Source organism: Anopheles cruzii, chromosome X, assembly GCF_943734635.1.
Source record: "Anopheles cruzii chromosome X, idAnoCruzAS_RS32_06, whole genome shotgun sequence".
Taxonomy (NCBI): Eukaryota; Metazoa; Arthropoda; class Insecta; order Diptera; family Culicidae; genus Anopheles; species Anopheles cruzii.
In genome coordinates, this window is record NC_069143.1 from 2,425,025 (window position 1) to 2,447,535 (window position 22,511).

Here is a 22,511-nt window from a genome sequence, read left to right on the forward strand (position 1 = left end):
CGGTGGACGGAAAAGCTGCAGAAATGTTAGGAATTGACCAGACAACAGTTTCTAAACGCCTGAGTGCAATGGGAACGGGATTAATGTTTGCAAAATGCAATGTGCAGTGACAAATGTCTTATTAGGTTCCACGTGAATTGAAGGAAAGAGACATTGAAATAAGGAATTCGATTTGCGAATTACTGCTTGCACGGCAAAAAAGAAAGTGGTTCTTGTACCGAATGACGTGACCGAGTGACGACTCGGTGATGAAAAGGAGAATTATTACAAGAATCCTAAAGGCAAAACCAGGTCCATCGCAACCAAAGCGAAATATTCATTGTGGTGGGATATGAAAGGTGTGGTGTACTATAAGCTTTTCGAACCTAATCAAATTTTTGATGGACCACTACAATTAATACGTCTGAAGCAAGCTTTGGCCATAAAACGACCAGAATAAAATAATACATAATACGTTCATTAAAGTAGTCATATGTTTCGCTGTTGTAGCCAGGCTGCAAATGTCGGATAAAAATCGCTTGGAATAGTTGACAATGATAACATAATAATACATAATAATATTGTACCGATTTGCTGGCTTACAAAAACCGGTAGGTCTGGGCAGGTTTTAATCTCGGCACGCCGACGCACGCCATTTGCGCAAGACCCGACCGATGTTTGCCTACTTGAGAGAAAGAGTGCCAGGCCAGACAGTAGAATAAAAAGAGAAAGGCAGAGTATGCGAACGCGCAGGGCCCAAATTAAGCTGCGCGGACACAATCCGCCGGGTGCCGGGTACGCCGAGGGCCGGTTCCGGAGCAGCCGCTTCCCAACCAATGCGCATCGCGCGACGACCGTTATTAATCGACCGCGCCATCGTCCAATCACTGAGGGCGATACAGGCGATAAATTTAATATTCTTCCAGCGGTGTGTGCGTGTTAGGCTCTTGCTACTCCACCTATCATATTTAATCAAAAGTAGGACTGTAGCAGAATTGACACTGGCGAATGTCGGAGGAACGCAGGGTCGGGCAGTTCGTGTTTTAACGGTAGGAAATGCAACAACGAACAGAAAGGAAAATCCTGCCGAGTAACATCTTCCATTAGGTCGCTTGCTAAACTTCAGATTTTTGTTTTTTCCAGGGCATTGTTCAAAGGTTATCTATATTTGGTTGAGTCGGTTTCGTTGATGAACTAAGATGTGGCACGTAGCTGTGACAAAAAAAGTAATAAACACGCTGCTTGAAGCGACTAGCGTGACTTGAAGCGAAGTGTGTTTTTAAAGAAAAATTTTCGATTTTCGCTTTTTTGTGGCATTATGTTGTTACATATGTCACTCACTTATGTTGAAAGTTTCGGTTATTTTTGATGCTCAGTTAATTTTTTACAGCCGTTTTGCTTGAACGTGCCTTGGCTCATCGGCGATTTCTGTCTTCTTCCTAATTAATTGACCACGAAGCGGTAATTGGAATTTTGGAAACAGGAAAAAGCCCCTGGGGGCCAGATCTGTGGAATACGGTGACTTTGGCATCATTAGTTTGTATTTTTTGGACAAAAGTTCGCGCACAAGAAACGATGTTAAACTTCGTATACAGGTGGTCTGTTCAAACATTTTCGCGACTTTCGGGTTTCATTTTGGGTTTCGCGTTTGTGGCGCAAATTGTGCATAACTTGCGCAGGTAATATTCGTTATTGACCGTTCTATACTTTGGCAACAACTCATGATGCACCACGACCACGGCAATTGAAGAAAACTATTCACATTCGACCAAACTTGGCTTTTCGACTTTCACATCTTCTCGGCCCTCTGAAAAAATTTTTGAACCACCGATAAACGCTGCTTTGGATCATAATAGCTTCAACAGTCAACATTTCGATTGCGTGCGCGCTCTTAATTTCGGGTTTACAAACAAAATTTGATAAAGGTTCTTCGCCATCTATGTTTTGGAAGAGACAAAAATCGACGATGGGCCAAAATACGTGTCAAAAATTGACTGATTACTCAAAATGGGCTAAATTTTCAACATAAGTTAGTGGCATGAGCAGCAACAGAACACCATAAACAAATCGAAAATCGAGCAAGCTTTAAGCATTTTCTTTAAAACCAAAAAATCCCATTACTTATTTGACAGAATGTATGAGTCGCTTTAACGCAAGCGATCGTAGGCCTCGGTGAGAAGGTTGCAAGTAGCAGAGGGAACGAGAGTAAGAGAAAGAGAGAGAGATAGACAGAGAGAAGGAAAGAGGGATAGTAAACCGATGGGGATCAATGTCGGTTATAGTGCTGCGGCGTGTGCTACTGCTGCTGTTGTCCTAAGGTCCTTCAACGAATCGAAACCCGATGGGCACCACCGTCCCACCGGCGGGGGAAAATCTTGGGTCAACACAACCGAGTCCAGGTCACGCTGAGCTAATGAAAACGCGAAGGAGACGCTTACTACTCGCCCGCAGCAGCCCCCCTATTTACATATTCATAAATAAATGATTGGGAGCTGCAAAGCATAATATCCAAATTGAATCACTTCCAGTGGTGTGTGTGTGTTTATGGACACACCATCTACTCGTTTGTGGGGTGCGATCTCATCATTCCACCCGTTTCTACGGCGGAAATTCGAACAGTGTGGCCGCACGATTTGAATATTTGCTCTCTCTCTCTCTGTCTGTCTCTCTATTTATGTACCATGGGAATGGTGGTTGCACACACACAACAGATTGAAAGAGGGGAATAATGGTGCATTGGGTGGGGCGTGTTTATTTATCCTTTCCCGGCCTGGCAGTCGATAAATATAGTTTCAATTTGAAATGTTTTATGGCCTATTAAGCGCGCAACAACGTGCGCGGCAAACCAGCTTTCGCGGTCGACAGGATCGTCGCGTCTCGATGGTGCTCCAGTCCCAATGCAATGGGCCTCATGTCTACTCGATGCCCTCGACCTGCTGCACCTGCACATACCATACAGTCTAGTAGATTAATGTCCCTTTAAATTTCAACTACCGGTGGCGGTGGCGACTCTTTTCTCGCCCACACAGGAAACAAGCTATCCCTCGCTCTCTCGAAGGAAAACTCGAACAGACCAACAGCAACAACTCACCTGTGGCGACCGTATGTTGCTCAACATTGGTGTGGCTGGAGTCGTTACCCCTCCTGACGCTCCCCCCTGACCAACCGAAATCGCCCTTCAATCAATCGCGCTTTTCGCGCAAACAATAAAGGATGTTTCGGTGAAAAATGGATTCATAAATCGCAAAACCGTGTGAGACAATGATAATTTTGCGTTGCTTTCCGTAACAATGTGTTTCTGTTACGGGGCGGGGTATTTTGGACCTGCGCCGGCCACCAAACGAATTGAATTGGTTGTTAGGGATCTCTCGGGAATTGCGAGAGCTGCGTGACAACGACGAGCGTTACCGACTATTCTGTTAATCAGTTAAAAAAAAAAATAGTGTCTCAGGTTACTTTGGTCGTAACTGTTAGAGCTACAGGTATTGTATAAAAAACAAAATTTATTGCAGATGACGCCTTTTAAAGTTTTCTTCACTGACGAAGCTATGATTTTGGGACGGGTTTAAAAAAAAAAAACATTGGGAGAAATTGATTAGTAGAACTGCCGGCACGGGCTGTAGTTGTGCGAGGATAGTAACATCAGCATCAGGTGCACATCTGAATCGATTTTCGACATCTCGAATCAAGGGGTTCGGGACCAAGGGGACTTTGTTTTTATGCGCTATTTAATAAACGAAAATCTTTCATCTTCGTTCAAATGCAATTGATCATAAACAACGTGCTGAGAACGCTCGATTCCCATTTAGGCAAATTGGAAGTTGGAGGAAAGAAAGGGAAACTATTAGCCACCCAGGCATAGCATAACGTAGCGAGGTACCTTGAGCAAATATTCTTCGCAGAAGTCAATGCTGGTAAGGAAAGAAACGAGAGAACGCTGCAAAGAAAGCTGCCAGTGCGCCGCGTTTTAGATTAACCTTCACTATTCGCCCGAAGTACGTTTGATGAAAGAGTATAACAAAATAAACCAAGGAAAAAAACACCTAGAATAGCCTTCAATCCCGTCTTCTTTTCGATTTCGACCCCTTCCATTGATTCGCTATTTATTTACGTATATTTATTTTATTTCATTACGCAAACCACGCATAACACTCAAATAGTATATGCATGGTGCACCACATCACAATAAACAAACGAAATAGTTTCTCGTTTGTTTTTGGTCACGGTAGCAGGTTGTAACTGTTACATATCCCCGACTACCTCGAGAATTTCTTACGAGCCTACGTTGCGAGCCCTTTCAATCAATCAAACACAGACAGAATGCAGCACAGCGGAAAAAGAAAAACAGTAGCCCGGAAAACGTTGCAACCCATGAAACGCATTTTTGAGCTATCAATAACTCATCGTCCGTGCCATCGCAGTGTGCTCTTTTCTCTGACTCTGAGTACTAACGTTTTACGTCATCATCCTGCTTTTCCCCCATTAGGTAAACATCAGCAACACATGGACCTTGCCCCAGGAAGGATTCTCGGTCTTCTATCGCTACTTCCGGGATAAAATCTCTTGGTTCGAGGCCGACGCCGTCTGCCAATTTCATCACGCAAATCTCGTAACAGGTAAGCCAGGACCCGAGCGAATGTATAAGCATTGCCTAGCATCGCCACCGAAAGATACAATTAGCAACGCTCCAGTTCGAATACGATGCATCAAACGCCTCAAAACGCCAAGATAATATAGAGCAGTAACCGTTTGGCCCTGTGGAACGTACTCATGATGAACAGTACGCTTTGTATCCGGTGCACGGACCCACCCTGAGGTCTAAGATCCTGCATGATTTCTCTTAAGTGGAAAAATACCTACTTCTATGTCACCTTGTACGATCGGGCGGACTGACGAACCTAAGAACTCGAACGAAAATGATCTTACACGTCGAGGTTCAATTTAACAATCAGCACGCGACTCCGCTTCTGCCTCGCAGCGGGCGATGGTGTTCCGTCAACTTTATTATACAAGTATACATAAACTTATAATACATTGGGTCGCCCCTCAGTTCACGCATACCTCACTACTGCTATCGTACGCTCTCACCCTTCTTGCCATTACAAAGTACTTGGCGATCGGGTGCCCTAGTTTCGCCCTAGTTTCATCCTTGCAATGTTGGATTCGGATTGGTCGGCAGTGAGTTAGTGTGGCACATATTGAGAACCAACTTTCACATAACCCAAAAGCTCGACCAAAATGCGATGAATCGAGGATCTGGAAATCTCCAATTCGATTTCCATCAAACGCAACGACGTTGTCGGTTGAATTCGGATAAAATCACGCACTTTTGCGATGCTCTGTGGTGTTATGACGAACTTGGGTTGGCCGACATGAGGGTCGCAGTGGACGTTCTCACGTCCGTTTTTGAAGCGCGTATACCACATGTGAACTTGGCTACGGGATAGACAATTATTGCCGTGAACTTCTTCCATAATTTTAAACGTTTCGGTAAACGTTTTACCGATTTTAAAACAAAATTTGATATTAGATCTTTGCTCAATGCTCATTGTATCGACAACATAAACATACTGTCGCTTGAGGCGTAATAATGTTGCTTCCTGTGGACCAAATGTCATGCAACTTTGACACGAAGCTCGGAAAGAATGTACCTGTCAAACACATACACCCACAGCAAGGTGACGTTGCCCGAAATGACCCTATTAAAAAAGTACTGTTTACTTTGAGATAGACCATGTAGATTAGTTTGTTTTTTATTTTAAGCAAACAAGCAGTAAGTCAACTTAAACACTTAATGCAACAATTTCAATATAATAGGGAAACCATTGCGGCTTTCCATACCAATCCTAGCAAAGTCCGATTTTCTTCTATAATCGATCACTGAGCGATACTGAGAGAATTTGTAATAATTTGAAATGTTTTGATAAAACAGGTCACGATTTTCTGTTACCTTCCCGACTAAGCTGCGCAAAGATCCTGCCCTGTAACGCAATCTGAAAATGCTTCGACCCGATTGGTTGAATAGTCCCGATATAAGTCCCGCTATAAGTCCCGATTGGTTGAACTGTTTCGACGCTATAGAGTAGACTACTGCGTTATAAATGTCCGTGCCAATCGCCTGTTGCTGATTCTCTCTTCTTTTTAACGTTATCCCTTTCAGTCAACAATGGAGTACAGTTCGATTCAACCCGCGCATTTTTGAAGGAACTCGACGTCACCGGCGCGGTGTGGATTGGATTGATGCGGCCGGAGAATTCAGCGCGCTTTACGTGGATGTAAGTGAATGTCCCGTGCCTCCCGTCCCACACCGATCGCTTTTTTCATGCGCTCCATATCATCTTCAGCAGTTCGAGAACGCTCGATGCGTCCAACAACGGTTACTGGGCCGAGGCGATCCCGGCCATTGAGCAACCGCTCTGCGCCGTGCTCGATCCGGTGCGTGACTTTCGTTGGCATGCACTCCGCTGTGGCGGTCCCGAAACTGCCGCTTTCCTTTGCGAGCTACCAGGTGAGGTGGGGGGTGAAGAAGCTGTAAAAAATTGTGCTGTAAAAAATACTCATCACCCGAATCTTGTGCTCTCTTTCTCGGTCTCACCGGGTCTCAGTACCAGCATGGGCGGTCGATTGCACGCTGACGTCCATCCCGTCGTTGACGGTGCAGTACATGTCGGACAGCGGAACGGTACAGCTGGCGCGGGATTGTGGCGAGTCGGGCACGAAGCATATTTCGTGCCAGGGCAAGCAGGACCGAGACAGCATGGTCGAGCAGCTGCAATGCAGCGAAACGGAGAACCTGGCGTCGGTGCTTGCCACTGACAGCAACAGCAACCGGCTCCTGTCAGTCCAGCCCAAGGATGTTCTGGTTGGTGGCGCTGTGACAACTTCGATTACGGGCAGTGGCGATCCTTCCATGCATCAGCAGCAGCAACCGATATTGGAGCACGACATCCTGACAGTAGTGTCGGGTAACGACGAGGAAAGCAGCAGCACTGGCGAAGGCAACACCATCGAAATCAACCCGAACCAGATCGAAGACACGGTGAAGAACGTGATCAAGCAGTTCAACCTTCAGGGCATGATGCAGAACGAGCCGATGGCGTTGCGTGGTGGTGACGAACCACCTAGCCTACCTAGCAGAGAGCTGGAACAAGACGCAAACCCAGTGGTCAGTAAGAAACAGGGTTACATGAAAAAGCACTCCCTTTTGCAGAGCGAGAAGAAGGATCGCTACGAAACCAAGACGACCGGGGATACGACCCGAAGAGTGTCGATGCAGCGTAGTACACACGACGACGCAAAGGAGGCTTTCGGGATGGAGCTGGAAGAAGACGATGACGAACGGATGCTGGGCGATCAACCGATGGCGGACGAGACGGAAACACAACCGATCGACATCGTCCAGGAAGCGGTGAAGCTAACGGCCGACGGTGACTATCCGATGGTCGAACCGGCTGTCATGGTGACCACCAGGCTAGCGGCCGTCACCAGCGTTCCGGTTGATGGCGATCCATCGGCAGAACCGACTACGCCCGATTCGCGCATCCGACGTGCCACGGCTGCCGCCCACAGAACTACCTCACTCGATGAGTTCTCGGAAGCGGTGTCCGAGGATCTTGCCGGCGCAACGCAATCCTCGTCCTGGACCACGTGGCCCACCGGGGAGCCGGTAACACACACAACCGCGGTCAGCCACGTGTTACCGACCACCTCGAGGAAGGAACTGTTTACCGGCGATCACTTCATTCCCCCGATGCTTCTGGTGAAGGCGCGCCTGATCTTCGCTCGGCCGCTCGCCGACCCGGCCATTACTTCCACGGCCGCCGCTCCGTCGGAGATTGCCACGCCCGGAACAGATGGCGTCGGAACGGCGTCGCTTCCAACAACGGAGCACACGAATGGCGACGTTACGTCGCCATCAACATCATCATCGATGGTCCAAAGGGATGATTCAGGAGTGGAAAGCAAAGAAAGCAAAGGCGCCGTTGTAACACTGGACGTACCGACGCCCGCAACGATCGGCGTGAAGAATGATCCGGACGATGTTGCCGCCGCCGCCGCCGCCATCACTGTGACGGCCATCACGACACCGTCCATCGATCGAGTGACGGATACGGTGGTCAGCTCAGCCACCGAAGTACCGCCGACGGACACCAATATCGGCACAGGAAATGTAACCGCCGAAGTTGCGACTTCCACCCGGGAGGCGAGCCCATTCGCAATCGCTTCCGTTGCAGGAGAAACGGTTTCAGTGGCACCATCGACGACACCGTCCCGTGTTGGTTCCGCTACCAGCTCCCAGATTGAGACAGCAAACAATTCTTGGCTTCCGGACGTCGCACCGTCGGCGGAGTTGCACCATGATGATGAGGATATAGTAAAGATTGAAGAAGGAAACCATCCGACGGATGGTGAGCATGAAAGTGTTGACGATGGCGAACAGCTGAGAACTTCGCAGCAGCCTTCCGAGGTGGACAACATGTTTTCCAACGTTGATAACTATCAACCCTACAAACCGAACCGACACCGCTCGCTCACCAAACAGGAGCAACACATGAACCATGCAAACTACATCAAAAAGATTCTCGGTTGAGCGGCTGGCGGAGGAACCGGAGTCGTCAATCTTTCTCTCTTACACACACAACCACACACACGCTCGTTCTCCAAGCACCAAGTTCTACGACTGCACGATTTGGCGCCCGCATGATTGCATTTCGCGACGATGATCTGAGCATTAAATCTGCCGAGATGCACGGACACTTTTTGGAGACATGTAAACGATGGCAAGCATAGCAAGAGATCAGCTCGTGTAAAAGGCGTGCAGCGATACAGCGCTAGGGTTTTTGTGTGGGAATGTAGTAGCAGTAGTACATTCTTTGTCAATGCCAGGCGTTGGTTCACTTATGGCCCCAAAGCCCTCAGTTCAAAGACAGGTCGTTTAAAGACTAATTTGGTTGCTGATTTTGTTCTTGTATTCTTCGCCTTCACGAACCCCCGACGAATGTTGTGTTTATTGTGCACCCACATGAGCATATACATTTAGCAAAACCCTAAACTAAAGTATTTTTTTTTTATGATCCAATGGGAACTTAATGCACTTAATTATCGCTGTCCATTCCACAAAGCATTTCTCTTGAATCGGAACCTTGAACTAGTTGAGGAATCATATTTTTTAGAATTCAACCGGCACATATAAGCGCTCTCCCGTGCAGTTTACAACCGTCGACCGTGAAATGTGCGCGACTTCAGCTAACTGAATGACAATCTACCGCGTTTACCGAGACACACACAAAATGTAAATGTTGCATTGTGCCCACATTCTCAAGGTCAAGGTCAAATAATTTCGAACCTGAAAATACCACTCGCGTACGTTATGTTAGGTTTACGCATCTAAATTAGACGTTATGCATCGCAAATGTTCAATTATTTATCAAATTTCTATCTATAATAAAGTTTTAAAACTAACATCTTTTCTGTGGCTGTGCGTTCCTTGCTCTGAAAGTATTTTTATCACATTCTACGTCACTATTCTGCCGTTCACATCTTGATATAAAAACTATCGACTTTTTCGTACCGAATCAGACCCGGTGGAGAAGAAAGGAGTTCACCTTAACTTCCTTTAGCCCACGCAAAGAGTTGCTCCGTTGATTACCGTTGTTCGAAGCGGGCGCATCCGACCGGTCGAGAGCGGCCCACGGAAGCGGATTGCGCACAAAGTACTTTGAATAACACGGACAAATTGCCGAGCAATGTGCTTTTTAAACAAACCACAACAAATTATGCACTCTTTTCTTAAACCCGAGATGAGATTTTTCACACTGGACGCACTGGATTTGCGAGAAAGAGAGCGCACCACATGTAAGTGACATTCGACAGTTTGCCTCTCTTTTGCGCACTGAGCCCCGCATCTGATCAGCGGTGATGCTCCTTCGTCCGTTGTTATACACGCACACATGCGCAACCGACGCCACCGTTCAGTACCGAGAGTTGAAATTCCATAATTTCATGCGCAAATTGGTAGGTTGGTTTTGCAAACTTTGTATTCTGAGAACTACTGGTCTCACCATCATTTGATCCAATAATTTCCACACACATTTTGGTAGACGGAGACAGGATGAACTGCGAGTGCCGCGGACATAGCCCATATCCTGGCTCAACCCGGTGAAAAGCCAGACCGCACCCTGAAGCAAACGGAGCGCAGGATTTTGCATCTGACCCACGGACGGAGGAGGAATGTGTTCAATCCCCGACCTTCTCCGCGATCAAGGAATGTAGTGGGAATGTGTAATAGTTAGCAATCAGCAAGTTGTGTCTCAACTTCAGCATTTGCGACTGATCTCGGAACATTCTGTGGATGCTGCAAAACGGTGAATTGGATAATGTGCAGCAGAACGCAGTAGTGTTACATGCCGGTAGCATAGTTAGTGTCGTATGGTTCCCGCCTAAACCGAACCCGACTAATCCGGCGGTTTTCCTTGCAGACGCTGCTGCCGCGCGGACAACAGCCAAACCGAATAGGTGACAAAAACGAACCGGTGAATCGGATGTTAGCGTAGATCGGGTCGTACCCGATGGCACGACTACCTATACTCGACCAATGTTGGATGCAAGAAAGTGTTTGACAATACTAGACATTTGTTTAATCATCCCTAAGTTCAAAGACACTTCTTTTAAAGCTAAATTATGTTGCTTTTTGGTGCTTTCATTCTACGCTTACACGAGCACAACTAAAGCATAATAGCTGGAGAGTTGAATCATAAATATTATGTTTTTTAGTGCAAACATACCCTGATGAATATGCAAATGAAAAACGCAAGATGAAAAGTAAACTATTACAGATCAGATTCGGAGTAAACAGTATAGATACGAACATAATTATCGCTGCCCAGTAATCCTGTCATTTGATCGTCGGAACCATGAGGTAGTTGCATTCTGAAATTCAACTTGTGCCCATCGATGTGCATAAGCGCCGTAAATGTCGACCGTAAAATGTAGACTTTAACTAACTTAAAGACCATTTACCGTTATCGTAGATTTATGCATCGCATTTTACTTGACTCGTTACACGGTACTGGTCAAGAACTTTGTGTTGCGTCTGAGGAGGATGTATTAAAGCGATCAAAGTAGAAGTAAAAAACGATGTACGAAAACGAAGCATATTTAGGCTTAAATTTTGCATTTTTATTTGAATATTTTGACAATATACAATCGTAATGCGAACGTAACGAATCTTCTGATGAAACTTTCCCGCAACCATATCAATGTTCGTACGGAAAATCCTCACTAATACACTACATCCTTTGAAAATACCGTGCTATCCATCGTGTCTTTGCGATAATGCATATACATTAAACAAATTTTATAGCATTATGCTATAATTGAACATATAACAGCCCTACGGCAAAGCTTTTTTGGCCTTTAAGTTGAAACAGTTTCAATTTCCATCCGAAGCTGAACAAGTTTTTATATATTTTTCCAAACGCACAGAGTTCAACATTGCAGAGAATGTGCGGTACTGGTTCGGAACGCATTTATCACGTGTGCGTAAATGTTTTATTTCTTAAATCATAAAAAAATGATGGTTTGGCATCGAAAACACAGTTTAAACATTCACCACAGTTTTGTTTTTTTATTCTGTTGCTTGACGTTTGATTCTGGCTTTGTTTGACGTTTGGGCGCACGCATGGAGAAGCTGTCAGTCAGCGATGCTGTCAGTTGGTTTGACATTCGCATAAAGACGAGTGTGTGTTTTGCTGGGCGAGATTGTACGGTGACCAGGCTGGCTTCGGTTCATCGGAGTATTCTGAGTGCAGGACAGAGATAACTAGAAGAGAAACCAGTACTACGTTGCGTAAGGAGAAAAAGAAACGAGAACTAAAACCAAGCCGCACCACACACTGCCAGCGAAAGTCGCCTACACGTCCAACCATCGGCAACGTACGAACGTACCGATTGTTTCTTTACAATTCCATTGTGTTTTACTGTAGTTGCGCCGTTTTCAGCCGATCAACTTGAAATATTGTTAGTTTTCGCTTGTGTTGTGAATTGTTTTCCGCCAGTGGCGTTCGGCAGCATACGAAGCAAAGTCCTCGTATTTCGGTTTCGGGCAGTTTTCTCTCGGGTCATTGAACGATTTGTTGTGTTTGGCGTGTGAAAACGGAAGCCAAATCATAGGTCCCGTGGCCGGCTGCGTGTGTTTGCTGGGATCGCGAGGGAAGAGTAGCAGCTATTAGAGTCTGTGGCGTAAAGCAATGACCTCGACGACGGTGCCTGAAATTTGCAAAGATTTAGACGGAGACGATCGATGGCTGAGCATTGTAAGTAGCAACCCAAACCCCCAACCTGCTTGCGCTGCCATCAACCTCCATGGGCAGCAATCCAGCCGTCCGTAGCGTCTAACGACCAGCAACCTACCAACCAATCATCTCCTGGAACGAGCTCACCAACAACAACCCTAACCCTCTCACACGCAGCACAAACGCTTCGTTGCCGAGTGCAAAGAGAAGGACCCGGACGTGATGTTCATCGGTGACTGTGTGCTTGAGTCGCTACAGTTCACCGACTACTGGAATCAGCAATTTGTGCCGATGCACTGCCTTAACTTCAGCATTTGCACCGACCGAACTCAAAACATTCTGTGGCGGCTGCAAAACGGTGAACTGGACAATGTGCAGCCGAAGGCAGTGGTGTTGCACGCCGGCACCAACAATATCGAAGACACGGCCGACGCGGTAACGGATGGGATACTCGAACTGGTGCGTACTATACGTCAGAAACTGCCCGACGCCTACATTGTGCTTCCGGTACGTAGCATAGTTCCCGTCTCACCCGAACCCGACTAATCTGGCGATTTTTGTTTTTGCAGACGCTGCTGCCGCGCGGCCAACAGCCGAACCGACTGCGTGACAAAAACGAACAGGTGAACCGGATGCTACGTGAACGGTGCGTCGGTCTGTGCAAGGTGCAAATCGTGAGCGTAGATGGTGGCCTGATACAAACCGATGGCACGATCAGTCATCACGATATGTTCGACTACCTAAACTTGACCAATGTTGGCTGTAAGAAAGTGTTTGAACCCATCTGGGACCTGCTGCATCAGATACTAACCGAGAACGAAAAGGAACGCGATCTTACACCATCGGAGTAGGGTTTCTCTTCCGTGCAATGTGTGAAAGGCGAGACCACCACGCAAACACAATGAAACCAAATACCCAAAAAAAAAACCCAAATCGAAGCGAATTCTTCTGCGTGAGCAACGTTACGCCGGAGAGAAAGCAAGCAAACCTGACAGCAAACCCCCAATTCAGCCTACGGTTCGGGCTTTGCTTTTACCGCCCCCAAAACAGTACCGCTCCACGCCGTGCGTGTAACGTGAGTTGCGTTAGACGTGCAGCATCGAAATGAAGTGACGAAAACAGAAGACAGTGATCAATTCGCGAATACTTATGATCTCATCGTGTGCACTTTAATGAATGCTTTTTGCGCTGTACCTCCGCCCTTTGAATCAAATTACGTTCTGGTGCGTAGCGATTGCTTAAGTTTAAAGGCCCTCTTTAGTTGGTAAGGTTGGCGCAACGAAGGGGCAGTTTAGCCGTGACTTGATTTCGCCCAGCTAATTTTGTAAAACTACGACTCACCCACATAAAAAAAATTAAACTTAGTACGCCACCTCATTCCAAGAGTGTGTGAAATGCTCACTTAAGTTACTACATTATTACGTAATATTGCTATTTTTGTGGAGGCACAACGCATGCCTCAAAACGTTCCAGACGGAGCAGAGCAGAAGTGCTGAAATAAACACATGCAAAGCAGAACAGTAGGCTTTCCAATATGCAGCGGATCAATGAAAAGTGGAATGAATGTCATCCAAGAAGCAGAAGAAGAAGATGGTAAGAATAAACAAGCAAGCAAACAATACCAGATTCTACGGTTTTGTATACGGTACGCTGGAGCACAGTGATAAGCTTTGGTGGGCCATCATTACGAATGCCAATTTGTGTTTATGTAGCCTGCCTGCCTGCTTCCTTTGTGCTTATAGTTTTTTTTGCTGCTGAGGAGAGCTGTTGAGTACGAAGTTTTGAGTGCAATTTTGGCAACACACCGCGTAAACTGATAGTACTGTTGCAAGATTGGTTCTAAGCAGATACAAAAATCGGTTCTAAAAATAGATTATAACTATGTGTGTTCGAAAGATACACAAAAAACAAGTATATTAATTTTCTCTTATATTTATTATGAATCCACTACTCCAGCCTGATTGAACTTGAAAAACAGACTGATATTACTGCAACTTAAACAAAATTGCTCGTCAGCGTCATTCTTGCTGCTACCCAACATTGCATTGCGAGCGCGGGAAGACTTTTTGAATCATCGTTTTGACCGTCGTCAGCCGAAACTGCAATGCGTGCGTATGAGGCATACGCTGGCCGTCGCTATCTGAGCCTCCATTGCGCGCATGAAATGTCTCCACTGGTCTTTGTCACGATCGCCGCTACTACAATATTTATTACCGTAACTTAGCACAAACTCCAAACTGATCTGACTTATTGATGGATTTCAGGACGATATATTTACTACGTAACGGAACACGTATCCCCCCCCGAAGGCCGTCTTCATTAGACGAAGGTAAAAGTGCGAGCATGCCAACACGACACCGGAGTGATCCACCGGGAGAAGAATAAAATGATGGCGATCCTGAAAAATAACAGGATGCCAGAGAGACTCTTGCATAAAGAGGAAATACAAGCGAGACTGTTATAGTACAACGCTCGCTTTGGATGAATACTTTTGGCAAGGGCTGGCGCAGCGTTGTAAAAGGTATTGAACGGCCTACATGAGGGTCCGGCCCGGACCACTCGTTATACTGTTAAAAAAGGACCAGCAAAGACTATGGATTTTCACAGTGTGGTGTTTCTTACACTTTCCGGAACGGCCGGAGCCTGAGGCGTTGTTACGATCAATGGTAGATATGATGAGAGTTCTAACCACAAGAAAGCCTTTTGCGGCCGGATGTGCGGCCAGGCTCTGAAATCGTGAAGTGCAATGCTAGAAGCGATTCACAGTATTTTTGGCAACTTTATTGTGCATCTTTCTTTTCTATTTCAGAGGTCGTGCGTTGTATAGCACCATGCACGTAGCCTGCACGTGTGGGGCTAAGTAAAGTAAAAATCCAGCGCAACCATGCAGTTTGTAATGACGACCGTGAAAAGCAGCAACATAATTAACATAATGAAATGCAGCCTTAGCTAAAACAATGATAATTCGGCCTTTATACTAGACCATTCAGTTTCTATCCATAATTTGAATTTATGTCGAATCTTGAGATTAAATATAACTGAGACCTTTTGCGGGCATCCATTAATCGGCCCTAGGGTACTCTCCTTGTGTGCCAATGGACAAGCGTCAAAAATACGCGGTAGAAATCTCTCAGTGTATTGTGGCGCGTGGTTGGAAACCACACAATTCCAAATTTCATTATCAAAAGGAGGGTGAAAATTACGTGATGGTTTCTATCGAGACCCAAGGTTCATCCTAGACAGGCCTTGTGAGATCTACCGTGTCTAAAATCGCGATTGAGCATTTATCGAAAATCGTTAGCTCAAACACAACTCTTTCCGACTTCAAATGAGCTTCGGGCAGGTGTACTAGTAGAAAAACGATACATATCCAGCATGTTGGACAACTTGGAGTGCTCAGAAGAAGTGTCAAGCCTGGGCCAGATCAAAGAATACACGTGATGGCACTTTTATTTCGCTTTCGCTTTTATTATATAGAACGAACAGCCGTGGGTGTTTGCAGGCTTAGTGACCTTCTCTGAAGTACAGCCAGGAACAGTGGTGATCCCGGAAAAGATGGAATAAGGTATTAAAGTGAATGGTTTGTTGCGTAGGCTCTTCCATCGCAGGGTAGAGTACCCCACAATCCCTGCTTACGGGGCGTACATCAAGTGTTTCCTCACTTTGTAAAACATATAGAAAAAAAGAAGGTATCGCACAACGAGCAATAGGTAAAAACCACCAGAGAGTATCCCGTTTTCGATTTTTGGAAAATCTCTACTGTACTGTAGTTGTATAAATAGAAGGCAAAACAATTAATTTTTCTAGATTTGTTGCGAGAAACGAATGCGATTGCATGATTTAACGCAGAATAACACCCACTATTAAGCTTACATTATTCGTTTTATTCCAGTTATTTGTATTGTGGTTTTATCTAATTTTGGTACGATGCACGAATTAACCAGTAAATTTGGTATTATCATGCAAAGTTCTATTGGCAATTAATGGGTGTTCAACTACCTGCAAGTTTTAAACTAATAGACGACTACAGAGTTTTGAATTTTTTCTTAGTTATCAACAATCGATGTTTGATGCTCCACAGATACAAAAAACAAATCAAACAGAAACATCGTGCACTGGTTCACAGTAGCTCTATGCTTACTTTCGATACTGTATTCTTGCCTGTTACATTTCATAGATTGGCGGACCTGAAGCATTTACACGCGCTTTACAAACGCTTATCTTTCGGCTATTATTAAAATAGCCTTTTGAAGCATTGCATCTTGTCATTTTATGAATTTTGTTCTATGGCTGCTTCAACCGAGAAAGTTAATTTAGTTCATTTGAAGTGCAAGCTTATTCTGTCGTTTGATTTGAGCAAACAGAATTCATAAGTACAGTCTCGACCGGTTCAACAGGACCAAAGGGTGATGGTGGCTCTCTCCCAATCTAATCGACGAATGTACTTCACTTTTTAGGGTATCGACATGGAAATGCGCTTTATTGACTCAAGCTGCAATGTACTACATCGTTATATGCAAAACACTGCTCTACAATATCCTTGCAGCACTCGCAAAGTGTGGTCTGGGGCAACTTGTGGGAGCTTCCTAGTTCAGGCATTACCGAAATGAATGATTGGATGGTTTTCAAGCACTTTGAAGCATACAGTACATGCAATGTAAAAGTAAATTATTGTCAAACGTTAACTTTAAAGCCAAAGTGTATCGGAAAATGATGAATATTCTTTGTAAACCTTAACAGCACCAGTTGGCCGGATGGTGCACAAAAAAAAACACTCGTTTTGGGCATCGTAGGACCCACTGTGCAAGTTTTCGAATCGTTTCCGTTTTTCGTTAGGCAACGTTGGGCGTTCTTTCGTTGGGCCTACCACAAGAAGCCGGTAGGAGTGACGAAGGTTTCTCAAAAAAAGTATGATTACCACCCATCCCAACTTCGCCCGTCTTGGCACGTCACCACCCGCCATTCCTATCCTGGCCACCAATTCATCATCCTTTGGCGAGAGGCTGCCGGGTGTCTGCCTTGATGGCCGGAAAACCGATGGCCACACACTCTAGTCCAGTGCGGCCGGCGATGTAGCTAACTTTAGATTGACCGTTATCGGCCCATTTTACTTCGTCCCTCATCTCTCCGTTTCCGCACCAAAACCTACCGTGCAGTGCTCCTTCGACAGGTAGGGAGCTTTCCTCGGTTCGGCGAGCTTGAATCAGCTTGTCGAAATTTAATTTCGTATCTAACAATGGGGAAAGGTAAGGCCGCATCACATTCGCCTCCTCCTGCGACGCCGCCGTAGCTTGACGCCGAACCGGAAGTAAAGTTTCGGAGCCTCGGGTCTTGCAATCCAGAGCGAAGGGCGTCCAGGATGACGGATGGCTGGACAGGTGCCTATGTGTGTGTATGTGCTTCCCCGATAGCTCCATCCTCTTCGGCGAGACATTCCGTTCCGTTCGAGTCCTGCGGTGGCAATAACTAGAGGCGGTGAGGCAGGCGGAGGGCATTTCTGCCCTCCGCCTGTTATCGTCTAAATTTCATCTGCTCGTATGCTATTTTGCATAAACTTAATTTAACTTTCGCATTATGCATCCATCTGATCACTCCACGTGCCAGCTGCCTAGGCGGCGTAGGCTACATCTTCGGTTCCTGCTACAGCCCCGGAAGGTTACGATTGAGGACCGATGATGGATACGCAGATGTCGCATTATGTCGTAAGTGTTCCGTGATGTGTGTTCAACATCGACAAACAAAAGAAGCCGAATAGAATTAGCCCTGAATCAACCGAGTAGTCTCGGGCAGAGGCCTTACTAGCGTCTGCACCGCAATGTAGGTCGAAGGCACCCATCCCTAGTCGGCCGTTTTCTTGACCTTCACGCTGTGCGACACATCTGTGACACATCGATGACACACCCTGCCAGAAGTGGGCCGTTGGCGGACGGGCCGACACGATTCCGACACGATTCCGGCTCGCGACACGCCCGACATGACACGATTAGACGACGTCAGTTGGTCGCGGTTTGTGTTTGCATTAAATTTAAATTTAAACGGAGGTGCTGCAGCGGCGGAAGGTCGCTGACGCTGGCTGGCTTGCCTCGAGTGCAGTTGGGGGGAAAGGGTGGCGCAAGGCTGGCCAACAGGCCGCGGGGACTGGGTGTGCGCGTAAGGACAACACGTAACACGTGTTGCTCCGAATGACCTACGGCGTGGTAGAGCTCGCTCGTATGATGTTTTCTTTGCTCAGCCCCCCCCCCTCGTCTTCGATGCACCAGTTTGTGGGGAACGTTGGAAGTGGGACAAGAGTTGCTTGGTGGGGCTTGGGTCGGTGATGTTTGGGCCCTCGAGCCTATTGATCCGACGCAGCGAGGCTCCCGCACGTGGAATGTGATTTGTTTACACAGATGATAGGTTCTTCGAAAGGGACTGTGTTCGTGTGTGTGTTTGTGTGTGTTTTTATGCTTCGTATAAGCTCGTTCCCTCGAGCGGCGGCTCGACACACACTCAAGGCGGTCAAGAGCGTAACCGTTGCCCATTATTTCACAGTGCTAGTCGTTCAAGCGTTTGAAAGGCTAATTACGTTCTTCAGTGAGAAACCGTTTCATAATGGAACCGAGCAGTGGTCGTCTGGCCTGTTACGGGGTTTCGTACCCCTAGCGGCCCCTTCCTGGGTCATCGCTCCTCAGAGCTAACCATTTCGAGTTTCGGGTTCGGGTCGTCATGTTGAATAATCAGTTTATCATGTCTTTTACCCCATTCTGGTCGTTTTATGGCGAATACTTGGTTAAAACGCATTAATTGTTGTCAATAGCATTGCCCTTCAATAATTTCATTAGGTTTTAAAAGCTCACACTACACCACACCTTTCATATCCCATATGCACAGCATAACCATTGCAAAGTGAATATTTTGCTTCGGATGCGATGGAGCTGGTTCACCAGGCTGTATCTAGGGCTTTTTGCGTCTAGGATTCTTGTAATAACTCTCCTTTTCATCACCGAGTGACGATTCGGTACAAGAACCTCTTTCTTTTCTGCCGTGCTGCTTGTAATTCGCACATAGCTTTCCTTCTTTCTATGTCTTTTGCTTTCAATTCATGTGGAATCCAATAAGCCTTTTTTCTAATCATTCCCACGGCACCCAGGGGCGATGGGAAACTGTCGTGTGGCCCACTCCAAACGTTTTTGGAAGCTCTTTTGGCTTCTGGCATGTATTCTGATCGAGCAATGTGGCCAATTCTTCATCATCAATTTTTTTTTGCTGTCCAGGTCGCTCTTGGCCTTGCAAGCCAAAATCACCCCTTTCAAACCGCGTAAACCACATCGCAAAGCACGTCGTTCTTTCAGCAAGAGCATGAAGCACCATAAACATCCATTAAAATACGAGAACGTGCGGTAGCCCTTTTCGTCATATTGAAGCAACGAAGAAGTACTCCCAGGCAAAAACACTTTACCAGGAACAAAACTCGACATTTTCAGATGCTTAAAACAGGTGTTATTTGCACTTTAAACAAAAACCTATATCGCGTTAGATAAATAAATAAATAGAAAAAAGGATCGATTACAACAATGTTGCGTAAACGCCGCCAAGCTCAACAATCTCAATCGCAGTCGCAAGTCTTGATACGGCGGGGTGGGTGTTTTCTGTCCCCTCGTGGTCGGGTTTTTGATTCCGGGTGGGCCAAGATGTACGTCTGCGTGGCCTGAAGTGTGTCGTGGCCATAACAGCAAACAAAAAGGGCAGCCTCGTCCATATGCAAACAAATTGCTTTTTGCGCGCGATCTGTTTCAACTAGCTCGTTGTAGGGGTGTGGATGCAGGGTGATGAAAGCGAGGAGCAGGGCGTGGGGTTTAGTGGTATAGTATTGAAGGACGATGGTTTGGGATTGAAGGAAACCTCGGAAAGCTCGGGCCAATTCCACTTAAGGGAGATAAGCGCCCATGTCCGCGTCCGCGTTACCGGGACACACGACGTACCCGTCCCAGAGCAGGCCACAGGGTAGGTGGGTAGGGTTTTGGGCCCGGGGCTGTGGTTGGCTGGTAGTAAGCGGCATCGAGAGGCCAGGAGCTGAGGGTGTCTATGAGAAATGCTTTTTCCGCGGTTTGGGGCGCCTTCTCCGGATTACACCGGCACCCGGTAACGCTGACGGAACTCTCAAGAAAAAAGGGGGAAAAACCATTTCAAATCTCGGGATACTCGGGACGCCCCTAGGTCGTCGGTGGGTTGACGTGGCGATTGGGGTAAAGCGGGTGGACGAGGGTACCAGGGGTGCGTCGCAAACCGCGACCGGAACCGCTGAGGAGTTGCCGACAATCGAAAAAAAAAGAAAAGCATATAAAAACGACGACGACATCGACGACGACGATGGCTGGCCCAGGACACAGGATATGTGCCGAGACGGTGCGGGGTGAGCGGCACGCTCATCTTGAAAGCCAATTTAGCGGAAAAGAAATATGTTATTGAATTTAGTGCCGTCGATATGCAAATTTCAATTTTGTGTTATGGGTCACCCGCCGCTCCATCCGCTGCGACTACCGGGTTTTTCTGGCCTCGCTCGCACGCTCGAATCGAGCACTCATCCGTCCCGCTCTCGGACGGCAGGGTTACCGGTTTGGGGCCGGTTTTTGGTCGAAATTTCCCCGATCCTTGACTTGCCTGCTTTGGTGGTCCAAAAGCAACCGAAGCTCGTCTCAAGCGCGCCCCGAAAGTTTGCGAAAGTTTTCAGACGCGTACTGACGCGGCAATTTGCGGCCATTTCTGGTGGTTTCGGATACGGCACAGATCGGTTTCACTGATCGTGGATCGTAGGTCGGATCGAATTTCGATCTGCGCCGTTTTGACGAAACGGAAAGGAATAGACCCATTTCTTCAACGGATCAGTACTAAGGATGAGAAATGAGTTCCAGACAAAGGCTAACGACAAGGAAGGTTCTACTCGGTATAAGGTGGGACTTGAAAGGAATCATTCATTATGAGTTCCTTCCGTGTTCTTAGTTCAGATCAGGATAGATTGCTAGAGTTTTTCGCCAATAAGGACCAAAACTTCTATAAAGGAGGCATTATGAAGCTACCTTTATGATGTTAACAAATTATGCATCAAAAAGGGTGCATGTTTGACGCAAATCGGACCACCGGAAACATCTTAAAAAAAGTTTCAAAATTCACGCAAAAATAATGGATTTCTTTTTAGGCAAATACAATGTAAATAACAATTTCATTAATAAATGTAAAAACATTCACATTTAACCACCGATGTAATATTAAAATGTGCACCGATGTCTAACCGACGGACGGATGAAGGTTAAGAACCGGCAGACATATGGCGACGGCACATGTTTTTTTGCTCTCTCCATCTTTCCTTTTCCGCGTGCGTGGTGTCGATTTTTCCACCGGGGGATTTCTTGATATTTCCCGCAGGTAATTGCCCCCTTCGATCCCCGCACGTTGTCAACCCTCCCCCACCCCGCAAGGGGAGGTTCTTTGGATGGCGAGGGCAAGGGCGCAAATTCTTGACTATTGGCCTGGCTTGGCTTGGCTTGGCGGGAAAATTAACTTCACCGAGAGTGCGGAGGGACAGTAAGGGAGTCAGTGAGGCTGGCGCTGAGGCTAATAAGGCTCATAAAAAGGGATGGGCGAGCGGTCGTTTTCAGCGCAGCCCTTCCGCTGATTCTGTCCCTGTGTGAGCTTCGAGGGACAACAAAGGTAAGTGCTCGACTCAACGGGGTGGGGTGAACGGGGCCGACTCCCGGGTGAAGTGGTGGTCCACGGGGGTCGAGTGACGAGTGAAGGCGGAAGTTGACGTCACGATGGTACATAAAATTGCTTTCCCATTGAACCGTTTACCGGGGCCGTCGCTGATGCCGCCGCTCGTCGATTAGCCTTCGGCAGCTCGGCGCGCGGCGCGCGCGGTTGAAGAAGCAAATTGTAACTCAATAGCCACCCCTTCGCAGCCCTGCCGTCTTCTTATTTTGGGTGGTGGTCACGATGGTTATTGAGTTTTGCATCTCCGCCATATGGGGGGATTGACATTAGGGGTGCCCGCTGGGCCGTGACAAGGTTCCTGCGATATGGTATGGGGCTTGCCTCCGGAGACTTTGCCCACCTCCGGGGTGTTCTTGGTCGGGGTGTCTGCAGTGTTGCGCTGGTGGAGTTTTGGAGTCTTGGAGCCTTGGACCTGGACAGTTGAATAGGGTTGGAAGCTACGCAGCTGGAACTTAGAAAAGTGGCGATCGTGACGAAGGCCAACGGACAGAC

General features: G+C 46.8%; 2 protein-coding genes across 2 annotated transcripts; both read left to right on the forward strand.

The window, feature by feature from the left end:
- Nucleotides 1–718: 718 nt before the first annotated feature.
- Nucleotides 719–9,385, forward strand: LOC128277096 (uncharacterized). The gene is made up of 6 exons (XM_053015583.1): nt 719–774; nt 962–1,013; nt 4,466–4,595; nt 6,140–6,254; nt 6,324–6,487; nt 6,585–9,385. The coding sequence occupies exons 1-6, from the start codon at nt 719–721 to the stop codon at nt 8,567–8,569; spliced, it is 2,502 nt and encodes an 833-aa protein (XP_052871543.1). The 3' UTR covers nt 8,570–9,385.
- Nucleotides 9,386–11,886: 2,501 nt separating this feature from the next.
- LOC128267351 (platelet-activating factor acetylhydrolase IB subunit beta homolog) lies at nt 11,887–13,893 on the forward strand. Its single transcript, XM_053004170.1, has 3 exons — nt 11,887–12,293; nt 12,450–12,779; nt 12,842–13,893. Exons 1-3 carry the CDS (start codon nt 12,228–12,230, stop codon nt 13,121–13,123), a joined length of 678 nt encoding a protein of 225 aa, XP_052860130.1. The 5' UTR covers nt 11,887–12,227; the 3' UTR covers nt 13,124–13,893.
- Nucleotides 13,894–22,511: the final 8,618 nt, after the last annotated feature.